This window comes from Onychomys torridus, chromosome 10 (genome assembly GCF_903995425.1).
Source record: "Onychomys torridus chromosome 10, mOncTor1.1, whole genome shotgun sequence".
NCBI classification, from domain to species: domain Eukaryota; kingdom Metazoa; phylum Chordata; class Mammalia; order Rodentia; family Cricetidae; genus Onychomys; species Onychomys torridus.
Window position 1 is genome coordinate 37,678,270 of NC_050452.1, and position 21,918 is coordinate 37,700,187.

The 21,918-nt window shown below is 43.9% G+C and overlaps 1 protein-coding gene across 2 annotated transcripts in view; it reads left to right on the top strand.

The window, feature by feature from the left end:
• The first annotated feature begins 12,846 nt into the window (after window positions 1-12,846).
• The window catches only part of Txk (TXK tyrosine kinase), a 45,665-nt gene continuing 36,593 nt past the window's right edge, over window positions 12,847-21,918 (top strand). The window contains exons 1-4 of one of the 2 annotated variants that reach the window (XM_036201325.1): window positions 12,847-12,917; window positions 14,165-14,267; window positions 14,941-15,146; window positions 17,851-17,916. In XM_036201325.1, coding sequence (XP_036057218.1) covers window positions 12,847-12,917; window positions 14,165-14,267; window positions 14,941-15,146; window positions 17,851-17,916 — 446 coding nt within the window. The remainder of the gene's footprint in view (window positions 12,918-14,164; window positions 14,268-14,940; window positions 15,147-17,850; window positions 17,917-21,918) is intronic. The other variant, XM_036201326.1, reaches the window with a different exon arrangement.

Here is a 21,918-nt window from a genome sequence, read left to right on the forward strand (position 1 = left end):
GTTTCTTAATAGCCAAACAGGAAGTAGAAAGAAGAAGGAACAATGATGATTGGCTGGCTTTCCCCATTTTCTCCTTTCCTTCTGTCTGGGTTCTTAGCGTATGGGATAGTGCCACATGCACTCAGTGTAGATCTTAACTCTTAGACTTAATCCTCTCTAGAAACATCTTCAGAGACATACCTAAAGGTGGACCTCACCAATCCCCATGGTGTTCTAAACCTAGTCAAGTTGACAATGAAGAACAATCATCTTATCATAAAATAATAGAACCTATCTCAACATGAGAGCAATGAATGAATCAGTTAGCATAAGTGAGAGGAGAGTGTAGTAATATGTACACATTGCCAGGTATATGATAAGGGACATGTTGGCAGAAGTTGGGAACATAGGTTTTAGGTTTTGTTTATAGGTTTTGTTTATTACCTCTAAATGAAGCTCTTGATTAGTTGTCAAGAATCATTTCTTTGCTATAAGATAATGGATCAATCATGTCTCCCTTGACCCCATATGCTAATTGGAATTTAAAAATGGGTATCACTGAAAAAAATCTCTTTAGCATTTCACGATTCAATGCCTGATTTTGGATGATAACCCACTACTTCCAAACCAGCCTCCATGTTTAATTTTGAATAAGCTTTTCTTGACTTTGTTTTTTTAGTATATCTGGGATGAAGTCTTAGGTTTGTGGCCCAACACAGATGCTAGCTAACAGACCCCAAGCTCTCCTTCAGCTCTGCTGTTCCTTAAGATCACCTTGTCAAAGGTCCTGGTCAGCACAGTTGTCTCTGTGAGCAGCATTAAAGCAGAAGATCATATATGACAGGTGATGGCTTTTTAACGGCACTCTTACCCCCACGGAAAAGTCACGAAACACGACAGAATCCACCAACAAGAGTTTTATCAAGACAAAGAGAAAGGAATAACTGTGATCAGGCCTGTGGAAGGACACTTATGAGAAAGAGAGCGGGGGAACATGGGGCCCATCTTATAAAGGCCAGGACACACCTGCGCACACAGGCCCATGTGGCTATTCCATGCATGCACATAAGATCACGTGGTCACGTCTGCGTGATTACTTGACCACATAGCCATGGGGCATGGGTTATGTAAGACGTATGACCTGAAAACTACTAGGCAGAGATGACTAAGTGTTCTGCCGGGCATGCACGACCATGGGGACATGGTTGGAATTCCTATCAACAGGGCTACTGCAATGGTGAGAAAACCAGCCAGGTCCTATTTGAGCAGTTACTGAACTCTTACTATGTGTTAGGTACTGATCAGATGCTTTAAAAAAGCAAAGTGTAGGATACAGTCCCTTGGAACAGAAGGACTTTTAAAAGAGCGTAAACACAGTTGCTTTCAACTTAGGAGAATTTTTACCCCCTGGGGGACATTTTATACCTCGTGGAAATGTTTTGATTTTCACAACTGAAGGATGATAGTGGTATGGGTGTCAGAAAGGAGGAGGCCTTGTTGCTACATGCGTCTTGTATGCACTAGGGGTGCTAAGCGTGGTAAACAGGAAAGCCCACCACAATAAAGAACCATCAGGTGGGAAATGGCAACAATGGAGAGGTTGAGATACCCGAGAGTAGTGGAGCCTACATAAAGAGGTGATCATCTAGAGTGGGACCTAACTAGGCAGCACAGGCCATGACAGATGATGTGTGCTTTGGGAAGCCACAAGAAGATGAGAGTGGATTGTTACGGGAGGTCTTTTCAGAAGTGTTCAAAGAATCTCTGAGAACCAGCGGGAGACGGGAATGCAGTGGGAATTGGTGGACACAAGACCAAACGGAGGAGCCTTGACAGTCAAAGGTGGGAGTCCCAGTGAAGACGAAGGGCTGCTGGCAGAGGCTGCCTCAGGGACTGCAGAGTGACCAGGAGAGACAGCGCAAGGCAAAGACCCTAGAGTCAGGTACAAATTAGCTTTGGATCTCTGTGAAGTAGCTTAGTATAGGGAGTAACTGTTAAACTTGAGAACTGAGAGGAAAAAAAGACCAAATCCACCACTGTTACAATTAAAGCAAGCTGTATTTTGGGGTGCACCCAGGGCTGGACAGCCAGCTGTCTCACCCTAAATTGGGACTTGAGAGGGTAGCCCCAGCTGGCCTCTTGAAGTCCCTTTTGTAGGAGAGAGAAGGTGTTCACAGGGGCGAGAGTCGTCTGTTACACTTGTTAGGAAAACAGTGAATGAGGAGGAAGAAGGACGAGGATGTGCATCATGTGAATGAGAATGCAAGCAGCTTACAGCAGATCGAAGAAACAGGAACTTCTTAATTACAAACAGAAAGAAGCCTTACCTTGCAACGACTTAACACAGGACAAACAGGAACTTATTCTTTAACTAGATTTTAACACAGGACAAACAGGGACTTATTTTTAACTACAAATAGAAGCCTTAACTTGCAAGGACTACATAGGACAATCAGGAACTTACTCTTAACTGTCTTACCTGCAAAAAGAACTCTTAACCTATAAGGTCTATTGTTCCTGCTTTGCTCCTTTGCTCTCCCATTATCTTGCAGGGTATGCTGTTCCTGTTGGTCTCCCATTATCTTGCAGGGTATGCTGTTCCTGTTTGGTCTCACATAACCTCCCTATGACTCATGTTCCACGTCTGTGCAGTGCTCCCTTTTCCACAAGGTCGTGGAAGAGCAGATGAATGGACACACAAATGTGTGTGTTATTGGTGAAATTATTTAGGCCACTCCACATAGTTAAAAGGGAGATTTATTTTGTAGGGTAACTTACAAATGAAGGGGTAGGTTGCAGGGTCTGGCAAAGGTATAGCACAGTCCGGCGGTGTTCTCTGGAGAACTCTGCTCGGTCTACCTCCTGCGTCCAGCGTCCCCGAACCAAGAGAGCGACCTCCTCTTCATCCTCGGTCTTCCGCTCCCTCCTCTGCCCCGCCTTATGGGCGTGATCATTACTGAAGCCTCAATGGGGGTTGGAACTTCCAGGCCAATGCTGGGATGGCTATCCACTACATCTCCCCCTTTTGTCTAAATAAGAAAGTTCTAACCTAATACAAGACTATATACAAAGAGATGGTTATCAAATATTGTCCAGGAGTAATGAGGGATAATGACTTAGATAAGTTGGAATTACAATAAGTGCAAACAATATCAAGCAAAAAACACATATTAAAATCCAGGGAAGTCTAGGGCATGGGTAGGTGGCATGTTACAAGGATCATTCCAAAAGGTGTACTATCCTAAAGAACCTGAGTCTAATACTTAATATATTCTATCTAAGATATTATATATGTATGTATACTAAGTTGTAACTATAACTGTTAATCTCCAACTTCATCAAAGACCTGAGAAGGAATATAATAATACCTGAGAAATGGGAGAAGGATGCAAGCAACTTTCGGAAGTCTTGCAAGAGTAGACAGAGACAGCTAGCAGCCTGGACAGTCACCTAATGTTTCTCAGTATTGTTGGTGCATTCAAATTGGCTACAGGCCTAGAGTATCTGACAGACCATTTTTAGAAGCAGGAATTCTGAAAGACCATCTTACCCTGTTTTGGCAAAGTATGGTGGTCGCTTTCCTTGTGTCCCGCTTGTCCAGAAAGGACAGCATTTGTACTGTCAGCAGTTGAGGCAAGGGCAGTTCTTTGCCCAGTAGGCCATTTTGTGCCAAGAAGACAAACTTCCAAATGGAAATGTCTTAGAAGCCCAACATTCTCTCGGGATCAAATTGGTGCTGCCAGGAGCAATTGTGTCTCACGTCAACAGAATTCTAAATTATTTAAATGCCATATTCTCTAGGTCCATGAAGTGTTTGAAGATTACCTGTCCATCTGGCCTATGTGTTTATAAATCTGGATAACCTAACTAACATAATTATAGAGATAACAAGCATAGGTGACAATAACTCTGTAAGTCTCATCTACCTAAACAACCTAAGGACTAAGGCTTCCTATAAATAAGGCAAACAGTCTGTAAGCAAATGTACAGTAAAAGGACAATGACTTCAAATTGTGACAATACAGAAAATATCTTTAACAGAGGTAGGAATGTATAGTGCAATATGCAATATGATAATAATCCTAAATATATATCAGTATACAGAATATCTTAAACAGAAGTAGAACATACATACGGTATGACAGACATAAATTCAAATTTGTATCAATATACAAATATTTCAAATAAGAGTAAAAATATGTGTACAATATAACAAACATAGTTCTGCATTTGTATCAATATACAAATTATCTTAAATAGGAATATAAAAAGCTCATATGTGTATCAACATATAAGAATTCATAACAGTGCAAAGGCTGCTATATTACTAAATTTGTTTACTAATGTATATGATAGTCTACCATAATATCTTATACGTATCCACTCCATTTCTTCTTTTCCCTTTTTTTTTTTTTTGAGACATATTGTCTTTCCTTAAGGAGAGTAGTGAGTTTAACCATTTCTTCCACCCCCAACCCTAGAACCATTATCCATAACCCTGAGAAATATGAAACCTAAGGGATAAGGGGCGTCGTGTTCTTAGAATTGCTTCTTGCTGTTTAGGGGGCGATGGTATCTCTGTTGGGTATTGTGAGAAAGCTCAGATAGTTAAATCTCAGTTACATTAACTGTAGATTCTGCAGCAACTCTTAGAGTAATGGGTAAGATTGTCTGAAATTCTGGCAAGAAGTGTAGTATGATGATGATTACCATGGCATCATTCTGGATTGGGTAGAGTTGTTGTTGTTGTTGGGGCCCCATCTTCCTTATAGCCTACAGCACCCGGTATTCCCAGGCGGTCTCCCATCCAAGTACTAACCAGGCCCGACCAAGAGAGCGACCTCCTCTTGATCCTCGGTCTTCCGCTCCCTCCTCTGCCCCGCCTTGTGGGCGTGATCATTACTGAAGCCTCAATGGGGGTTGGAACTTCCAGGCCAATGCTGGGATGGCTATCCACTACAGTGTGTGACTGGATAAAAGCTGGAACATGGTTGATGACAAGATGGGAAAGAAAGGAAAAGCTGAGAAGCTGGAACAGACTGGTGGCTGATTGGCTGTACAGGATGGGAACAGACTGATGGCCTATTGGCTATACAGGGTGGGAACAGACTGATGGCCTATTGGCTATACAGGATGGGAACAGACTGATGGCCTATTGGCTATACAGGGTGGGAACAGACTGGTGGCTGATTGGCCGATTGGTTATACAGGATGGGAATAGATTGGTGGCCAGTTGTGGCCGATTGGTTATACAGGATGGGTCTTGAAAAGAGCCATAAGTTTCTGTGATGACCTGACAGACACAGTGGCCTTACAGACAGACAGACATGAGAAAATCAGGAAGGAGAAACAGTAGGTGGGTTTCTCATTGAGGGTAATGGAGAAGATGAGAATTCTGGATCAGAAAAGCATAAGATGGTTAATGAATTAGAGAAATAAAACCTGTTCATATGTACCACTAAAAATCATCCGTATGTGCAAGGTCCTAGAACAGCTACCTAATCTAATCATAAACTTGTTTGACTTTCTGGGTTTGTCTCCTTTTCATCTATATATTTTAAATTTTTAAACATTTTGGTAATAGGAAAACAGAAATGATTTAAAATGACTATTCTTAGCTTTGATTATATTAAATATTTTAGGTCATATTTAAAAAGTGAGGTCCTAAGTGGTCACAGCACACCTGGCTACACCATTGTGGATGTTTCCAGGCTGAGCACAGTCAGGTACAGTTTGGTCTAGCTCATCGTTCCTCTCTATTAACTATTTACAACCCACTACTGCAAGGGAGAGAGGCCTCAGGCTAGGCATCCCCTCCTTCAAAGACTTCCATAACCTAATCCTCTCTGTCCTCAGGCTCATTGTCTCCTACTGCATCCCATTACTCTGTCCCCAAGGACAGTTTGCAACCCTCCAAAAATATGTTCTTGGCAAGCTTGTAATTTGAGGCTCCTTCAAACATATTCATCCATTCACATACCCTAAAATATTTACCACCCATCTTATTTCTGAAGAATTGTTCTAGTCTCTTGGGAAATAACTATAAGCCAAAGAGATAAAAATCTGTTTACATTCTAAAGGAAGGCAGAAAGTTTTGTTTTTGTTTTTGTTTTTTTTTTGTTTTTTTTTTTTTAAAGGAGGGTTAGGGATTTAGCTCAGTGGTAGAGTGCTTGCCTAGCAAGCGCAAGGCTGTGGGTTCAATCCTCAGCTCCACAAAAAAAAAAAAAAAAAGTAGGCGCACACCTTTAATCCCAGCACTCGGGAGGCAGAGCCGGCTGATCTCTGTGAGTTTGAGACCAGCCTGGTCTACAGAGTGAGATCCAGGAAAGGCATCAAAAGTTCACAGAGAAACCCTGTCTCAAGAAGAAGAAGAAGAAGAAGAAGAAGAAGAAGAAGAAGAAGAAGAAGAAGAAGAAGAAGAAGAAGAAGAAGAAGAAGAAATGAACAGAATAAGAAGCTTCAGAGTGGCACATGCAGTGGGCAGTAAGAGTTGACACTTACTTCCACTGACAAGGGGAGATTTGAGCAAAGGCTTGGAGGGTTTGCAGGGCCTCGGTGCTGCAGACCCTGAGGGAAGACACTTTAGGCTAAACCGCAGCCAAGAGTCTGCCCCACAGCTGGCCTGGTGAGCTCCAGAAGCAGCCTCTGGGAGGCTGGGCACAGAAGGAACTTACCCAGGCAGGTGCCTGGTGGAGTGATGTGGGACAAAAGGAGGCCCGATCAGAGAGGGCTTCCTAGGCTGCCGTGAGGATTTTGGCTACAGCTCTGAGTGAAATGGGGAGCCATTGAGGACTTTGCAGACAAGGAGTAACATGGTCTGACAGGCTTAAAAAGACTGTTACTCTGGCCATTGTGCTGAGAAGACACTGTAGAAGGGTCAGGTACAAACAGGAAGATGCCAGATGAGATAATGGAGGTTTGACTATAGCAGTAACAGAGAAGATGGGGGGAAGGTGTGTGTGTGTGTGTGTGTGTGTGTGTGTGTGTGTGTGTGTGTGTGTGTGTAATGTTATTTATTGGGGGAAAAGTATGTCAATCAGCTTTCTGTCACTGTAACAGAAAGCCTAAGCAAAAGAACTTAAAAGAATGGAATGCTGATTTTGGCTCCTGGCTTCAAGAAACAAAGAGAAAGGAAGAGGAGGAGCTGAGGTTCCAGTGTCTACTCCAAGAATATGCTCTTAATAGCCCAGTTTCCTCCTGGAATCCCTCCTCTCCACCTGCAGCAGACTTCAGCAATACCACAGGCAGAATCAGGCCTTCACTTCCCAGACTTTGGTGGGATAGTCAAGATCTAAGCTATAGCAATATTCCCAAGAAAAAATAAACGTTTTAACTATTTTCACTAACATTAAATACAATCACATTGTTGTACAATCTTGACCATGATCCATCTCCAGAACTTTTAAATCATCCTGAACTGAAATACTAAAATTCTTGGAGATACACACACACACACACACACACACACACACACACACACGTGCCCTCTCCATCATTTAAATCAGGGTCTTGCTATGTAGCCCTGGCTTGCATTGTATTTACTATGTGTCACATGTTGGCTTTGAACTCACAGCAGTCCTCCTGCTTCAAACCCCCAAGTGCAGGGATTACAGATGTGTGTCACTAACCCCATTTTTTTTCAAGGCACGTGCTTTCCTGCCACATTGGCTTGGGGTGTGAGAGAAAGAAATGGGTCAAAGATGACTCAAAAGTCATTGGCCTCGGCCACCAGGAATAGAGGGCCGCTTCTGTTTTTGTTGTTGTTGTTGTTTGTTTTTATGGAGCTGAGGATCGAACCCCGGGCCTTGCGCTCAACCACTGAGCTAAATCCTCAACCCCGAGGACCGCTTCTGACAAGATGGAGAAGGCAGAGAAAGATGGGGAAGGGAGGAAGCGTAGGCCTTCCAGTTTCATCTCTACATCCAGTCGAGGGGACTACGAGACATCCAAAGGAGGAATGTGAGAGCTGATTTGGTTGTGTCCGGCTGCAGTTCAGTAGAACTGGGCTGGACGTGTGCATTTGTGTGTCATGAGCTGACAGACAGGCTCTTTAAGCCACAGGAGGAAATGAAATAATCAAAGGGAGGATGAGACAAACAAAAAAATCAAAGGCTTTGGAGGCTGTCCGAGCTGAAGAGGGCAGGCAGGTAGATGAGGAAAGAGAACAAGCCTATGGGGGTACAGTGCCACACGCTATAGGTTTCACAAGAGGAGAACTTGGACCTGACCACTGGATTTCATGGTGTGTGTTCACGTTTAGACTAATTTTTCAGAAGAAAGAAAAAAATAAAGCAATCAGAAGCAACAAGTGTGGGTTCTTCATTTCCAGATTTGACCACTGACAGAGGAAAACTGGTGTAGGAAATACTGCAGGGCCACCGCTTTGTTCTGTAGCAGTGGCTGAGGGAACAGTGTTTGTCCTGACAGCAATGGTCATGAGAAGGAGAAAACGGTGATCCAGGAGGAGGAATGTTGGCAAAAGTTTTCAATGGGAATACCTCTAAACAAACTTGGCCATGGCACTTTGCCACAGTCTATCCTGTATTGACCTGCTTTACTTATTTGTTTAACCTCTACTTAATTGTCCCTCAGACTGGACAGACACAGAGCTCATGAGGCCCCGCAGCAACCACGCAATAAATGGGTCAGAGTGCCAAATGGACTCATTCCTCCAAAGCAGATGGAGTTCTGAATGGCTAATGGAGCCCCCCTCCGAGGAGTGGTCTGTCAGTTTGTCTGTCTCTGTCTCTTTCTTTTTGGCAGTTTGCTCACACAGACATCATACGAAGCTGATGAAAATTGACAGAAGCAGCTAGCATCTGAAAACCTAGTAACATGATATACTGAAGATATTTAGGACTCAGGAATGAATTTTATTTTTAAGCCTTCAGATGTATCTTGGTTGCAAGAGAGGGAAAGAGAAAGTAATTAAGTCAAAGCAATAATCAGCAATGCAGCGGGGCAAAGGGTGTGCCAGGGACTGGACGTTAATCCATGGTGGAGACTGGAGTTGGTAACTGTATGCCCAGTGTGTCAGCAGTTCAGTGGTGATGGTGCAATGGCTGAGTCTGAATCAGAGAAATGCAAATCTACAACTGCATGAATATAGGTCTGGTAGTGGTTAAATCTGGTAGCCAGCCTCCAAAATGGGCCAGCCATCCCTACCTTTTTCTTTATTTGGTATACAGTGCAGATCTCATTACAGATGGTTGGAAGCCACCATGTGGTTGCTGGGAATTGAACTCAGGGCCTCTGGAAGAACAGTCGGTGCTCCTAACCCTTGAGCCATCTCTCCAGCCCCTCCACCCCTTCTCTTATTCTTTCCTCTCAAGCTATATTCTACCTTGGCATGGCAAGGGTGTGTGGGGAATACGGAAGGGTTCGAGAGACATGATTCTAACCCTTCTGGTTTCTGGTTGGATTGCACTGACGAAAGGCTGGAGGAGAAGGTAGGGAATGCTTGGAGCTGTGTGCATTCCTTAACTTCAGACCACAGCACCGGTGAGCTGAGAGACTCTGTCCACTTAGCTCTCTCTCTTTCTCACAGTCCTTTTGGACTCCAGGGGAGTGACAATTAAGGGCAATTAAGGGGGCACCTTGCATATCTCTGTGGTTCCTTTACTCCACCTGTAGCTTTGTGATTGATACCTTTCTCAGTAGATCTTTGATGGGGCTGGAGGAATGGTTCAGTTGTTGACAGTACCTGATGCTCTCTCAGAGGGCCAGAGTTAAGTTCCCAGCACCCATGGTGAGTGGCTTATAAGCGCCTGTAATTCTAGCTCTGGAAGATCCAATGCCATCTTCTGTGCTCCTTGGGCACGTGCACACACACACACACACACACACACACACACACACACACACACACACACACACACACACACTCACTCACTCACTCACTCAATCAATCAATCTTTAAAAAAAAAAACAAAAAAACACAGGGTCTCCCTATGGCCTGAAACTTGCTATGTAAACCAGGTTGGCCTTGAACTCAGAGATCCACCTGCCTCTGCCTCCTCCGGACAGTTGAAGGTGTGCACCACCACACTCAGCAAATGCTCTTCCCCGTGGAGCCCTGCCTAGTATAGAGACAGCTATCAGCGTGGTGCAGCAGCAGGTTCAAAGTCAGAACCGGGATTCCTCTGGTCACATTGGTAGAGGAGGAGGAATAATCTCGCTCACTGGAGAAGTGGCCTAGTCACGGCCTCCTCAGATTGGCTCTGGTGGTGCAACAGCAGCAGGTTCTGTCCACACGGAACTTTGGGAAAATCCCAGGCATTTGGGGTTATTTCTGGACTCCGCTGCTGAGCACTTTCTATTTGAAAAGTAACCCAGCTTGTTCATAGTGAGGACTGGTTCCCACAATCTTTTCTCTCATGAGTCCAGCTTTTCACCGAACAGATTTCTAAAGACATTTAGTAAACAAGACTGAAGCTCATGTCATCAGTATGTTCTTCATTGCTGGCTTTCGCTTTCTTCTCCTCACTGGGGCAGCGACAGTATAGGGGCCGGACCTTCGGTTGGCGAGGCACTAGCAGCCGGAGCACTAGCTGTTGGAGCACTAGCTGTTGGAGCACTGGTCATTGGAGCACTAGCCATTGGAGCACTAGTCATTGGAGCCAGCTTTGGAGCACTGCTGTTGAGCCTCATTGGAGCACTAGCTTTGGAGCTCTGCATTGGAGCACTACTGGCACTAGCATTGGAGCATGCCTGGAGCACTGCGTTGGGCACTAGAAGAGCACTAGCTGTTGGAGCACTAGCATTGGAGCACTAGCCGTTGGAGCACTAGCATTGAGCACAGCCATGGAGCACTAGCCGTTGGAGCACTAGCTGTTGGAGCACTAGGCATAGGAGCACTAGCTGTTGGAGCACTAGCCATTGGAGCACTAGCTGTTGGAGCACTAGGTATAGGAGCACTGGCCGTTGGAGCACTAACTCTTGGAGCACTAGCTGTTGGAGCACTAGCTGTTGGAGCACTGGTCGTTGGAGCACTAGCCGTTGGAGCACTAGCCATTGGAGCACTAGCCGTTGGAGCACTAGCCGTTGGAGCACTAGCCATTGGAGCACTAGCTGTTGGAGCACTAGCCATTGGAGCACTAGCTGTTGGAGCACTAGCTCTTGGAGCACTAGCTGTTGGAGCACTAGCTCTTGGAGCACTAGCTCTTGGAGCACTGGCTCTTGGCGCACTAGCTGTTGGAGCACTAGCTCTTGGAGCACTAGCTGTTGGAGCACTAGCTCTTGGAGCACTAGCTCTTGGAGCACTAGCCATTGGAGCACTAGCTCTTGGAGCACTGGCTCTTGGCGCACTAGCTGTTGGAGCAGCTCCACCAGCTCCAACACTGTATGTGAGGGTCCCAGTGTCAACAATGGAGAGGGCCTTTGCAAACCAACCAGGCCCACAGGGTTCAGTGTTGACGCCAGCAGTTGCTTTCATAAGGGCAGTGACTTTATCCTCTGTGAGAGTTTCTTCATCACCATGCAAGAAGCAGCAAGGTGAGCTTGGAGACAGAAGCCATGGTGTGGAGCCTCAGACCCGTGCCAGGCACTGGATAGAGTGAGGGCCTCACTCCAACACGGCCTTAGTTTCCTGACAAACACCAAGCACTTTGGCAGCAACTGAGGAAAGGCAGGACTAGATTATTTTTTTAAAAAAATAGATCTCTATTATTTAATTTTTAACTAATTTTATTTATGTATCTGGGTGTCTTGTCTGCATGGATATGTACCATGTTTGTGTCTAATGCCCACAGAGGCCTGGAGAGTATGCCGCATGGCTCAGGACTGGAATACCAGATGGTTGTGTACTATCATGTGGGCCCTGGGAACAGAACCCTGTCCTCTGGAAGAGCAACCGGTGCTCTTACCCTGCTGAGCCCTAGCCCCAGCCCTGAAACTAGATTCTTCATCATGAATCTAATACTTACTTCTCTTCACTTAAACTGTCTCTCATAAGCCTGGTGTACTCTTGACTCAAGAACTGCAAAACTGAGTTTATGGATGTTATCTGGTATAATGTGGAGGCGGCATTATGGAAGGATCCCCCAGCAGATCAAAGAAACTCCCTGACCAGGAGACATGCTGGACTATTATAGTCCCCACCAGCAGGTTCACAGTTAGTTCACCATCAGCTAAGGAAAGAGGTCTAGGCTCTGGCCTCATTTACAGGTAGGTCTGCACTGTAAGCCTGTACCTATGGGAAAGAAATAGTTACTATGTAAGGGTCTCATCCAGAGGCAACTTGGAAATTAAAGCTGAAAGGCCTCCCAAGACTTCAGGGAGCCTGTTAGTCTACTCACTTAAGGAAAGAGTTAGTCTGAGCCATTAACAGACATGGGTTCCTGGGTAATGGCAAACTAGTTGGCTTGTTAATTGGGAACTAGGAAAAATAATAGACTGGGAGATGAGTGATGTAATTTAAAATCGGCGAAAGGTTAAGTTCATCAGCTATCCGCAGTGAAGTTGTTCCACACTTCACTTGCTTTCTAAAAACTGTGGTGGGTCTAATCTAAAACTCCTGCTCATAGAGAGCCTTGGAGAACACGGTTTCTGGAAACCCATTCTTGGCTACTGATAGCCAACACTAGCCGCGACAAGAGCAAATCGTGTGTGTACTGACCATGTGTCGGTCACAGAGGAAATGCAAAAACTAGGCCAGAGAGAGGAGCCTGAGAAGGGAAACCACACTGGCCAGAGTGCCAGGAACTTTTTTTTTTTTTTTTTTTTTGGTGACCGTTTTTTGTTTTTTCACTACTGAAGATGTCATGATGTTCCTATGCTTCTGAACACTCATGGTTCCCTGCTCTTGTCCGGAGAACAGCCCGCTTCCCCTGGACACTGTCATGGGCCGGCGGCTTCCCGACATTGACAATGATCTCCTTTTCAGATAGCACCTTCCAGTCTGTTCTCTGCTGCTGCTGTTGCTGCTCAATGCAGAAGAGGTGAGTCTGCTTCGAGGGCCGTTTCTTGGAAACGGGTTCATGCAGTTTCTCGACTGTCTGTTGAGACTCCTGTCTGTGTCTCTTGCTTTCTGTCTGGGAAGATTTTTCCCCATGGGTCCTCATTGAACGGCTTGTTTTCTTAAAGATGTAAGTCAGACTGTAGGGGTGCTCTGGTCCTCCACCCCCCTGCATACAGTCTCTTCTTCCGTGTGTCCCCGCAGACTGTGGCGGGGTTCTGCCTTTATCGTTTGTTTGTTTGTTTGTTTTATATGCCTGCGCTCCACTCAGTGATGTGTTTCCCCTTAAGCATATGAATCCTGTCTTCATTGTAACACTCACTCCATGAGTCGGTGTGTGACCGCGTTAGGATTAAATCAAGGCGTCATGAGAGCAGCCATTTGATAAGTGGCTGTGTGAAGAGATTTGCCTTTATTCATTCACACAGCTCTCAAAACCTTCCATGGTGTATTCCTTTATAATTCTCACTTTATAGATGAGAAAAACCAAGGCTTAGAGAGGTCACTTTGCTTTGTCTGAGGCCACACTATGAAATGGTGGAGCTAGGGTGCACACTTGTGTTCCTTACACACACCCCCCCCCAAGGCTGGGTTTCTCTGTGTAACAGCTCTGGCTGTCCTAGAACTTGCTCTGTAGACTAGGCTGGCCTTGAATTCACCGAGAACTGCCTGCTTCTGCCTCCCGAGTGCCTGGATTTTAAAGGGTTGTGCCACCATCTCCAGGCTATACTTGTGTTCTTAATCATAGTGATATGGATGAACTGGTAAATACTTTATACTCTGCCTGACTCAGAGCATGTGTTTGTTGGATTGATTATAATTTTAGGCCTATCAAAAGTATCAGACTCACCGGGCAGTGGTGGTGCATGCCTTTAATCCCAGCACTCGGGAGGCAGAGACAGGTGGATCTCTGTGAGTTTGAGGCTAGCCTAGGCTACCAAGTGAGTCTCAGGAAAAGCGCAAAAAGCTACACAGAGAAACCCTGTCTCGGAAAAAAAAAAAAAAGTATCAGACTCTGGGCATATGACATACCCTTGCAATTTTTTAAAAAACAACTCTGAATTCCCTTTGCCTTTCTGACTTCTGGATACAGAAAACAAGGTCCTCAGAGTTGTAATTCAGAATTTGCTCAAGGAGTTAGAACTAGGAAGATACGATTTTTTTTTGAGGTACACAGATTGCCTTATGTCTGAAAGAATTGTTTGTCAAATGATTGCTTTTCAATACTAGACAAGTGAGAACACAGATAAGCCTGAGCAGAAATGAAGACTCTTCAGAAAATGGTTCCCAGCATCACAGGCCATGGCTGGACAAACTGAAGAGCAAGAAGCAAGTGAGTATCCTTTCCACAGGGAGTCCCCACACAGGCACGCTCTCCAGGGAGGTCCTGCCGGTGGCCATGCCCAAAGTTAAAATCATGACTGCTAGACAGTAAGAGCTCAATAAGTATTCTAGAAGAAAGTGAGGGGAAAATTCAGTTGAGCTACCCTGCTCCGCTAGACTTAAAGACAGCGTTTGAAACAAGACAGTGACTAGAGGAAATACACTGTGGCTCCTGCCATCTTGGGTTGGGGGACCGCAGCTTGGGGAGGGTGGAGAACACGGACAAAAACTTAGGGCACAGGGAAGGACAGAGGTGTGTGTATGTGTGTGTGTGTGTGTGTGTGTGTGTGTGTGTGTGTGTGTTTCTCTTCTCAAAAGTGAAGAATCACCAAAGCCAAATGAAACTGTTTCAAGGTAAGTCATCGTTTAAGAATCACAGCATCCGACTCCGAAGCTATGCCGTCAAGAGAACTTGTGATTTCAAAGTCACAGAATGACAAGTGTGTTCCTGGCCCCCAATGCTGGGGGGCAGTCAGGCTGTTTGCAGCACTTGTCTCTGGCTTCTGCCTGGGTGCTTTGGTGGAGCTGGATGGTAGATATGAGATGGAGGCAGATGCACATATCCTGTTTTTGTTTGTTTGTTTGTTTAGTACAAATGACTAAAGCAATACTTTTTTTTACAGTCCAACAGAGGTGGGGCGCAACCCTCAAAACGCAAGCCACTGCCTCCTCTCCCGCTCTCAGAGCTTGCTGAAGAGAGGATCCAGGTCAAGGCTCTTTATGATTTCCTGCCCCGGGAGCCCTGTAATTTGGCACTGAAGAGAGCAGAGGAATACCTGATTTTGGAGAGGTGTGATCCTCACTGGTGGAAGGCCAGAGACCGTCTAGGGTAAGATCCTTATCACTCTATTCTCAACCTTCGAAGACTTCAGGACATAAAGGAGAACTTGCATGGTGGTTCAGAGTCTCCGTGGGTGTAACTCTTCCCTCTGCATGGGATAAAACAGTCTCCACACTCCTATTTGTAAGAGATTAGTAGAATACAGTGACTTCTGGCAGATGACTGAAACCAGAAACACCTGCCTCCATCCACCCTGCTGTCCCCATGCTTCCACGTGACCCTGTGTGTCCCGGGATCGAGACCTAAGGTTTTACTTGTAGACTAGGAATAATAAACAAGGACAGGGGAGATAACTCACTCCATGAAGTGCTTCTCTCACAAAGGTGGGGACCAGAGTCTGAATCCCTAGAACATACAGAAAAGTCTAGTGAGCCTGGTGGCCTTCCTATAACCCCAGCACTAGAGAGAGACCAAGAGAAGGAACTCCTGGAGTTAGCTGGCTAGCTAGGCTAGCAGACCCGAGGAACTCAGATCACTGAGAGATTCTGTCTCAGTATGTAAGGTAGAAATCTGTCAAGGAAGACTTTATAATGATCACTTGATCTCAAAGTGACTAAGCTAAAAGTAGAAACTGCCAAGGTATTGGGTCCATTATTTTTTATTTCCACAATGTATATACTTTTTAGTTGGGCCCTCCTCTGCTATGAGCAATGCTGTAAAGCAACTCTTGAGCATGGTCTTAGACTCAAGTGAAACTATTCATGTAAGGTGGGGCTCACATAGGGAAGTTCCTAATTCATGACAAATGGTCATCCTGCCCTAGATGTGGAAGTAGCTAGAACACTTGTCAGTGGGGAGGCCAGGGTTTCTCTTCTTCCTGTCCTTTTACCTCCACTTTGACCAGAAGACAACAAAGGTGCATTATTGACAAACTGAAAGTGAGCTGTAGAACAAGGCTTACAATGTGATAACTTTATGTACATGAAATCTATGAACAACATTACATATTTCAACATGTGAACATAGCTCATTGAAGATGATCACTAAATGGACAGTGGTGTTATGTGCAGGAAAGAGACAATTTGGAAGACAACACCACATATTTCAACATGTGAACATAGCTCATTGAAGATGATCACTAAGTGGACAGTAGTGTCATGTGCAGGAAGCAGTGACTGTGTGTGAGGGGGTTCAGCAAAGAAACTGCCGATGTGACTGCTCCATGATATGGTTAAGGTGTTTATTGTAGATACAAGACAGAGAGAGAGAGAGAGAGAGAGAGAGAGAGAGAGAGAGAGAGAGAGAGAGAGAAGAGAGGAAAAGAAGCAGATTGGAGATGGCCAGGGCTAGGGAAGTGGGAAAGAATAGTGGAAATGGCAAGCAGGCAAGAGAGAGAGAATATGGCATGGTTAGAGAGAGTAAGTAGATAGTGATAAATTGATGATAGATAGATAGATAGATAGATAGATAGATAGATGGATGGATGGATAGATAGATAGATAGATAGATAGATAGATAGATAGATAGATAGAAAGATAGATAGATAGACAGATAGACAGTAAAGTGAGATAGCAGGGATGGGGAGACCTTAGCATTATAAAGAGAACCAACAGGTCTCTTGGAGGAGGGAATCCTGGGGAAGTAAGAAGGGCTAGGATGCTAGTGTGGACCTTGAAATGTGAAACAGGTATTTGTGATACCAAGGGAGCCTGGAGGCAGGCATGGGCTTTGATAGCAACCATAGGTAGCCACTTCTGCCAGGGGTAAGGGAAATGACTCCTTTTGACAGGTGGGAACTAGTTTCGTAAATCCCTGAAGAACACTGGCTTTTATCTGACCACCAGAAATCCTCCCATAGTGCAGGTTGAGTGGGGCCTAGACTCAATTTTGGACGAGTCAGTTAGCATGCCCTTTTCAGGGAGGCAGAAATAGAGTACCCTTTGGACCTGACAGCAACAAAGCAGAATTTTGGCAGTGTTCTATAAACTCTATACATTTTACTACAAAAGAAAAAGCTAATGGCTTTTTTTTTTTAAGTCTGAGGCATTCCAATAGTCCACCTTTGGTGAGGCCAATTGTACAGTCCCCAGCTCACCAATGTCCTTTCTACTGAACACTGTTCTTTGAATCTAAACTCAGAACTGCGTCCACTTTCTCTTTAAAATACATACTGGAGCTGGGCATGGTGGCACCTGCCTGCAGCCCTAGCGCTCTTGAGGTGACAAAGTAGGACCTGGAATTTGAGGTTAGCCTGAGCTACATGGTGAGATTATTTCAAAGAAAAAGGGGGTTGTTTAGAGAGGTAGCTCAGGGGTTAGGAACACTGGCTGCTCTTCCAGAGGACCCGGGTTCAATTCCCAGTACCCACATGGCAGCTCAAAACTGTCTGTAATTCCAGTTCCAGGAGATCTGACACCTTCACACCAATCCACATAAAATTAAATTAAATTATTTTTGAAAAGTAATAAAGAGAGAAAGAAAGAAAGAAAGAAAGAAAGAAAGAAAGAAAGAAAGAAAGAAAGGAAAGAAGATAGTCTTAAAATCTCTTTAAATAGTTTATAAGTCAGGATCTTGGTATTTACTGTACAAAGATTTTGTGAGTTGGAAATGAAAAACATATTTATTCTTTTAACAGTTTAAGAGTAAAATGCTTTTGATTTCCCTCTATGTCTTTGGGGTTTAAGTAATTATAGACATGGTAATGTTATAAACCTGTCTCTCATCTTGAATTTTGTTTTGTTTTGTGTTGTAGGAATGAAGGCTTAATCCCAAGCAACTATGTGACAGAAAACCGACTCACCAATTTGGAAATCTATGAGTAAGTGTACCCTACCAAGCCTGTACTGTGATTAACCTCTGAAAATCAGGGACCTGCTGGGAACTTTGAGGTATAGACAGTTTTCAGGTTTGTAAAAGAAAAAGAAAGTAACACATTCGATAGCCTTAGCAATAAAGAGACCTCTGATTTTTATCATGGTTGCTTCTGAAAAATCCTTTTTTTTTTTTTTTTTTTTTTAGTTTTTTTAGTTTTTTGAGACAGGGTTTCTCTGTAGCTTTGTAGCCTGTCCTGGATCCATCTGCCTCTGCCTCCTGAGTGCTGGGATTACAGGCGTATGCCACTACTGCCCAGCGTCGAAAAATCCTTCTTAAGCTTGTATTTGTTTTGTTTGGCATGGCCCAGCTTTAGAAACACCGCATACGTGTTGTACTGCATATCCTACCTGGCACATTTACTGTTCAAAATGACAGGTTGTAAATCTGACAGTCTGCAGGGGCCAGTTTTAGATGTTGGCTCTTATTTTGATACTCTTTAGAACTATTTGAGGATAAGAAGTAGGCTAATGATATAGTTTGCAAGAACCTTAAGTATGCTTATCAAATTTATGCTTTAAAAATCTTCCTCTCCTTTTGGTAACAAATACTGCTTTGGAATAGGAAGATCTGAGCAATGACTTTGTAGATGCCCATTCTTCAGGTGAAAAAGTAAGGCTGAAAGATTATGTTATGGGTACAAAGTGTCGGACCTGGGACTAGTCCTATATTTTTTATAAAGTTACATTCTCAGTTTGAATTTGTTGTGCCCCCCCCCCCCCCCCAGCAAGACCACCACAGAGCTGATACTCAATGCAAAACACACAGGGGGTTCTTGATAACAAGCAAGCCTGGGCTTGCTCCATATCCAACACTCAATACAGTCGGTGGAGGGACTAGCTCTCAGAGTGAGGGTTTTTTTTAAGGGAAAAACTGCAAGCTAGATGGTACAAGCCTTTGTACCATTTGTACCGTATGTCATATGATTGGGTGAGGGTATGTAATCTCTGAATTTACTGCTTGGGGGTTACAGTTATCATTTGGGGGCAGGCCTGGACAAGTCCCAGGCTCTGTCCTTGAGCTGCCATGGAGGCCAGCTGGCCTCGAACATTCACATAGACCCATGCATGTAGCTCTAAGTTGGTGAGGGGTCCCAGACAGTAAACGATTGACTGAACTTTGAGTGGTCAGAGTACATGCAGAAAGGGAGCTACTGCAAGGACTATGTCATAACCCTCCCAGAAACTGCCTGCTCAAGTCTCAGGAAACTGAAATTGAGGCCTGATCTCTGAGAGAAGACTGAGCAGCCTGTTATGGAGTCTGCTTGGTCCTTTCAAATTCATGCCCCCTTCTCCCTTGGGTACTTACCTTCCAATTAGCATATGCTCCCAACAGGTGTTAGTATGTGGTAAGAGTAGTGGTATCCAGTATTTCCAGACATCGAATACAATAGAAGAAGCTTCCTCAGCCTTGCTAAGACTTTAGACAAGATTCAGTACGCCTTTCTCTAAAATAACTCCAATTCTGAAAGTTTTGTTGAATAAATACAGGCCTTCTTGGAGCACAGATGAGGGTCACAGAGCGTGTGGTACATCTAATGTGGCTTTACAGACCCCCAGACTGCTCTGTTGGCTCTCTCTTCCTCCTTCCCATCATGCTCTTTAGCTCCGTCACAAAAGGTCCTCACTCTTTGCTGCCTCGAATGTTCTTTCTGTTGATCTGACCTTTTGGCCTAAGATTCCAGTCTCCAGTCTCCACCCCCTTCAGGAACTGAGCCACCTCCCTTAGAAAACAGTTTCCCATCCACTTACAGTCACTCAAGTCTGTCCCAAGGGGTCTCACTGCTCCCTGCACTGAGGCTGACCAACAGAACAAGTCTGGCTTAGAAGAAATTGTGTATGAAAATCAGCCCAGAATAGTTAGAAAAAGTAGGACTTTTTTTGTATTGTTGTTCAAGTTCGGTTTTTCCAGAACATTGAAGGAGACGTGTGTGATGGTACTTTCATTTCTTACAGTCACAGCTCATTTGCTCATTCTCTCCTTGGTTGAGACCAAGCGGAGCTTCTGGTTTAAGGCTGTTGGCATTGTAGATATCGGATCTTTGAATGGAACAGCTCTGAGGTTAGGTGCACACCTTTAATCCCAGCACTCGGGAGGCAGAGCCAGGTGGATCTCTCTCTGTGAGCTTGAAGCCAGCCTGGTCTCCAGAGTGAGTTACAATCTAGCCAGGGCTACACAGAAAAACCCTGTCTCGAGTTCCCTTCCCCCCACAAAAAAACAAAACAAAAACAGAATTTCCATTTAATGGCTCTGTTTTACATGAATTTGAAAATCATGCTTTTTAATGATTTAGATCTTAGGACTACTCACTAAACTATTTCTTTTTAAACAGGTACACTAACATACAAATACAATAGTTATTCTAACTAATCGATAGAACTTATTGATCACTTAGTATGTGCCCTACACTTTTGTGATGACTGGACAAGAGAATTGTTGTAGGTACTGAGTGCAGGAGCAGCTGAGTCCAAATCCTAGCATAATCGCCATAGCATTTAGATTCTGGGCAACGCTGCCTATTGTCGCTGAATGCTCCAAAAAGTGGGGACACTACCTCATACGGTACATAGTCAATGTTCAAGACAGTCTAGTGATTATTGTTATTTCTATCAACAGTGAAGATAATGGGGAAGTCCTTTTTAGTTTGGCCCACAAGGTCTAGTTTCACAGGTGATCAGCATGTATTACTGTAGCACTTGGATCCCTTTATGTGTTCAATCCCATTTATGTACACCAGGAATGTATCTGATATTAGTATCTTTGGGCCCTGGGGTACAATTTAGAATACACAGAGCCTTCCCTGCCTTAATGGGTCTTATAGTTAATGGAGAAAAGAGACATTAAACAATCCTAGATTAAAAACAAATAGATGATTCTAAATTATAGTGCTAAATTGTGGTTCTAAAAGAGTGATGTAGGAGTCCCAGGAGAACACAGGGGGAATTGATGGATGTAAGTGGAGGAGTTGGGTTAGGGAAGACTTCTATAAGAACATGACATGAGCTCTAAAGGTGGTAGGAGGCAGTTCAAAAGGCGATGGGGGACTTCTCTTATTCCAGAGGAACATTGGTGTATAGGAAGATGGATGGACACTTTGGTTTTCAACACACACTCAAATTATCAACAGTCCATTGTACTAACATAGTTTTCAGTAAGCTTTCAAATTCAACAGGCCAATCTTAATAAATTATTTATAAGTTTAAATAAATAAGAAGAATCACTGTAATTCAAATTCCACTGACTAACTGTACTTAAATATTTAGTCCTATTTATAAGCCCAGTTAATTAGATTTCCTGAAACATCTGACTTGAATTAACAAACTGGGTATATTCGGTTATGATTTAAGTACTTCATGTGATTGGCTGAGCAAATTTGCAGGTGTATTAAGTCCTATGTAAATCCTTTAATTGATGCTGGAGAGCTAAATGTTTAAATGATGTGGTAAGTTAAGTTCTCCTAAGTGCAAATATTTACAAATTAGTCAAATTTTCTTCAAATAACATTTAAAATTAATTATACATTTGAAATCATTAAAAGCAGAATACACTATATCTTCTTAAAATTATAAACATTCAAAAGAGCAAATGGATAGCAAATGTGTTGATAATCCAAACTTTACCTGGGAGGTGAACTTGATTTATCTTTTTTTTTCCCCCTGTACTGAATCCTTGATATTCTCAGGGCTATATAGTCACCTACTAAGGGCAGCAAATTCACCTTCTCAGATGTAATGGGGTTTCTGGATCAAAAACTGAAGAGCACACTAGCGCTACCTATTACTTTAGAAATCTAAGAGGGGTCTATGGCCATACTACCCTGAATACACCCAACCTTGCCAGAATGCTAAGGGGTGTGTGTGTGTGTGTGTGTGTGTGTGTGTGTGTGTGTGTGTAAAACACAAAGCCTTATATAACACACACAGGCTGTTTCTACTAAATTGTAGCTTCA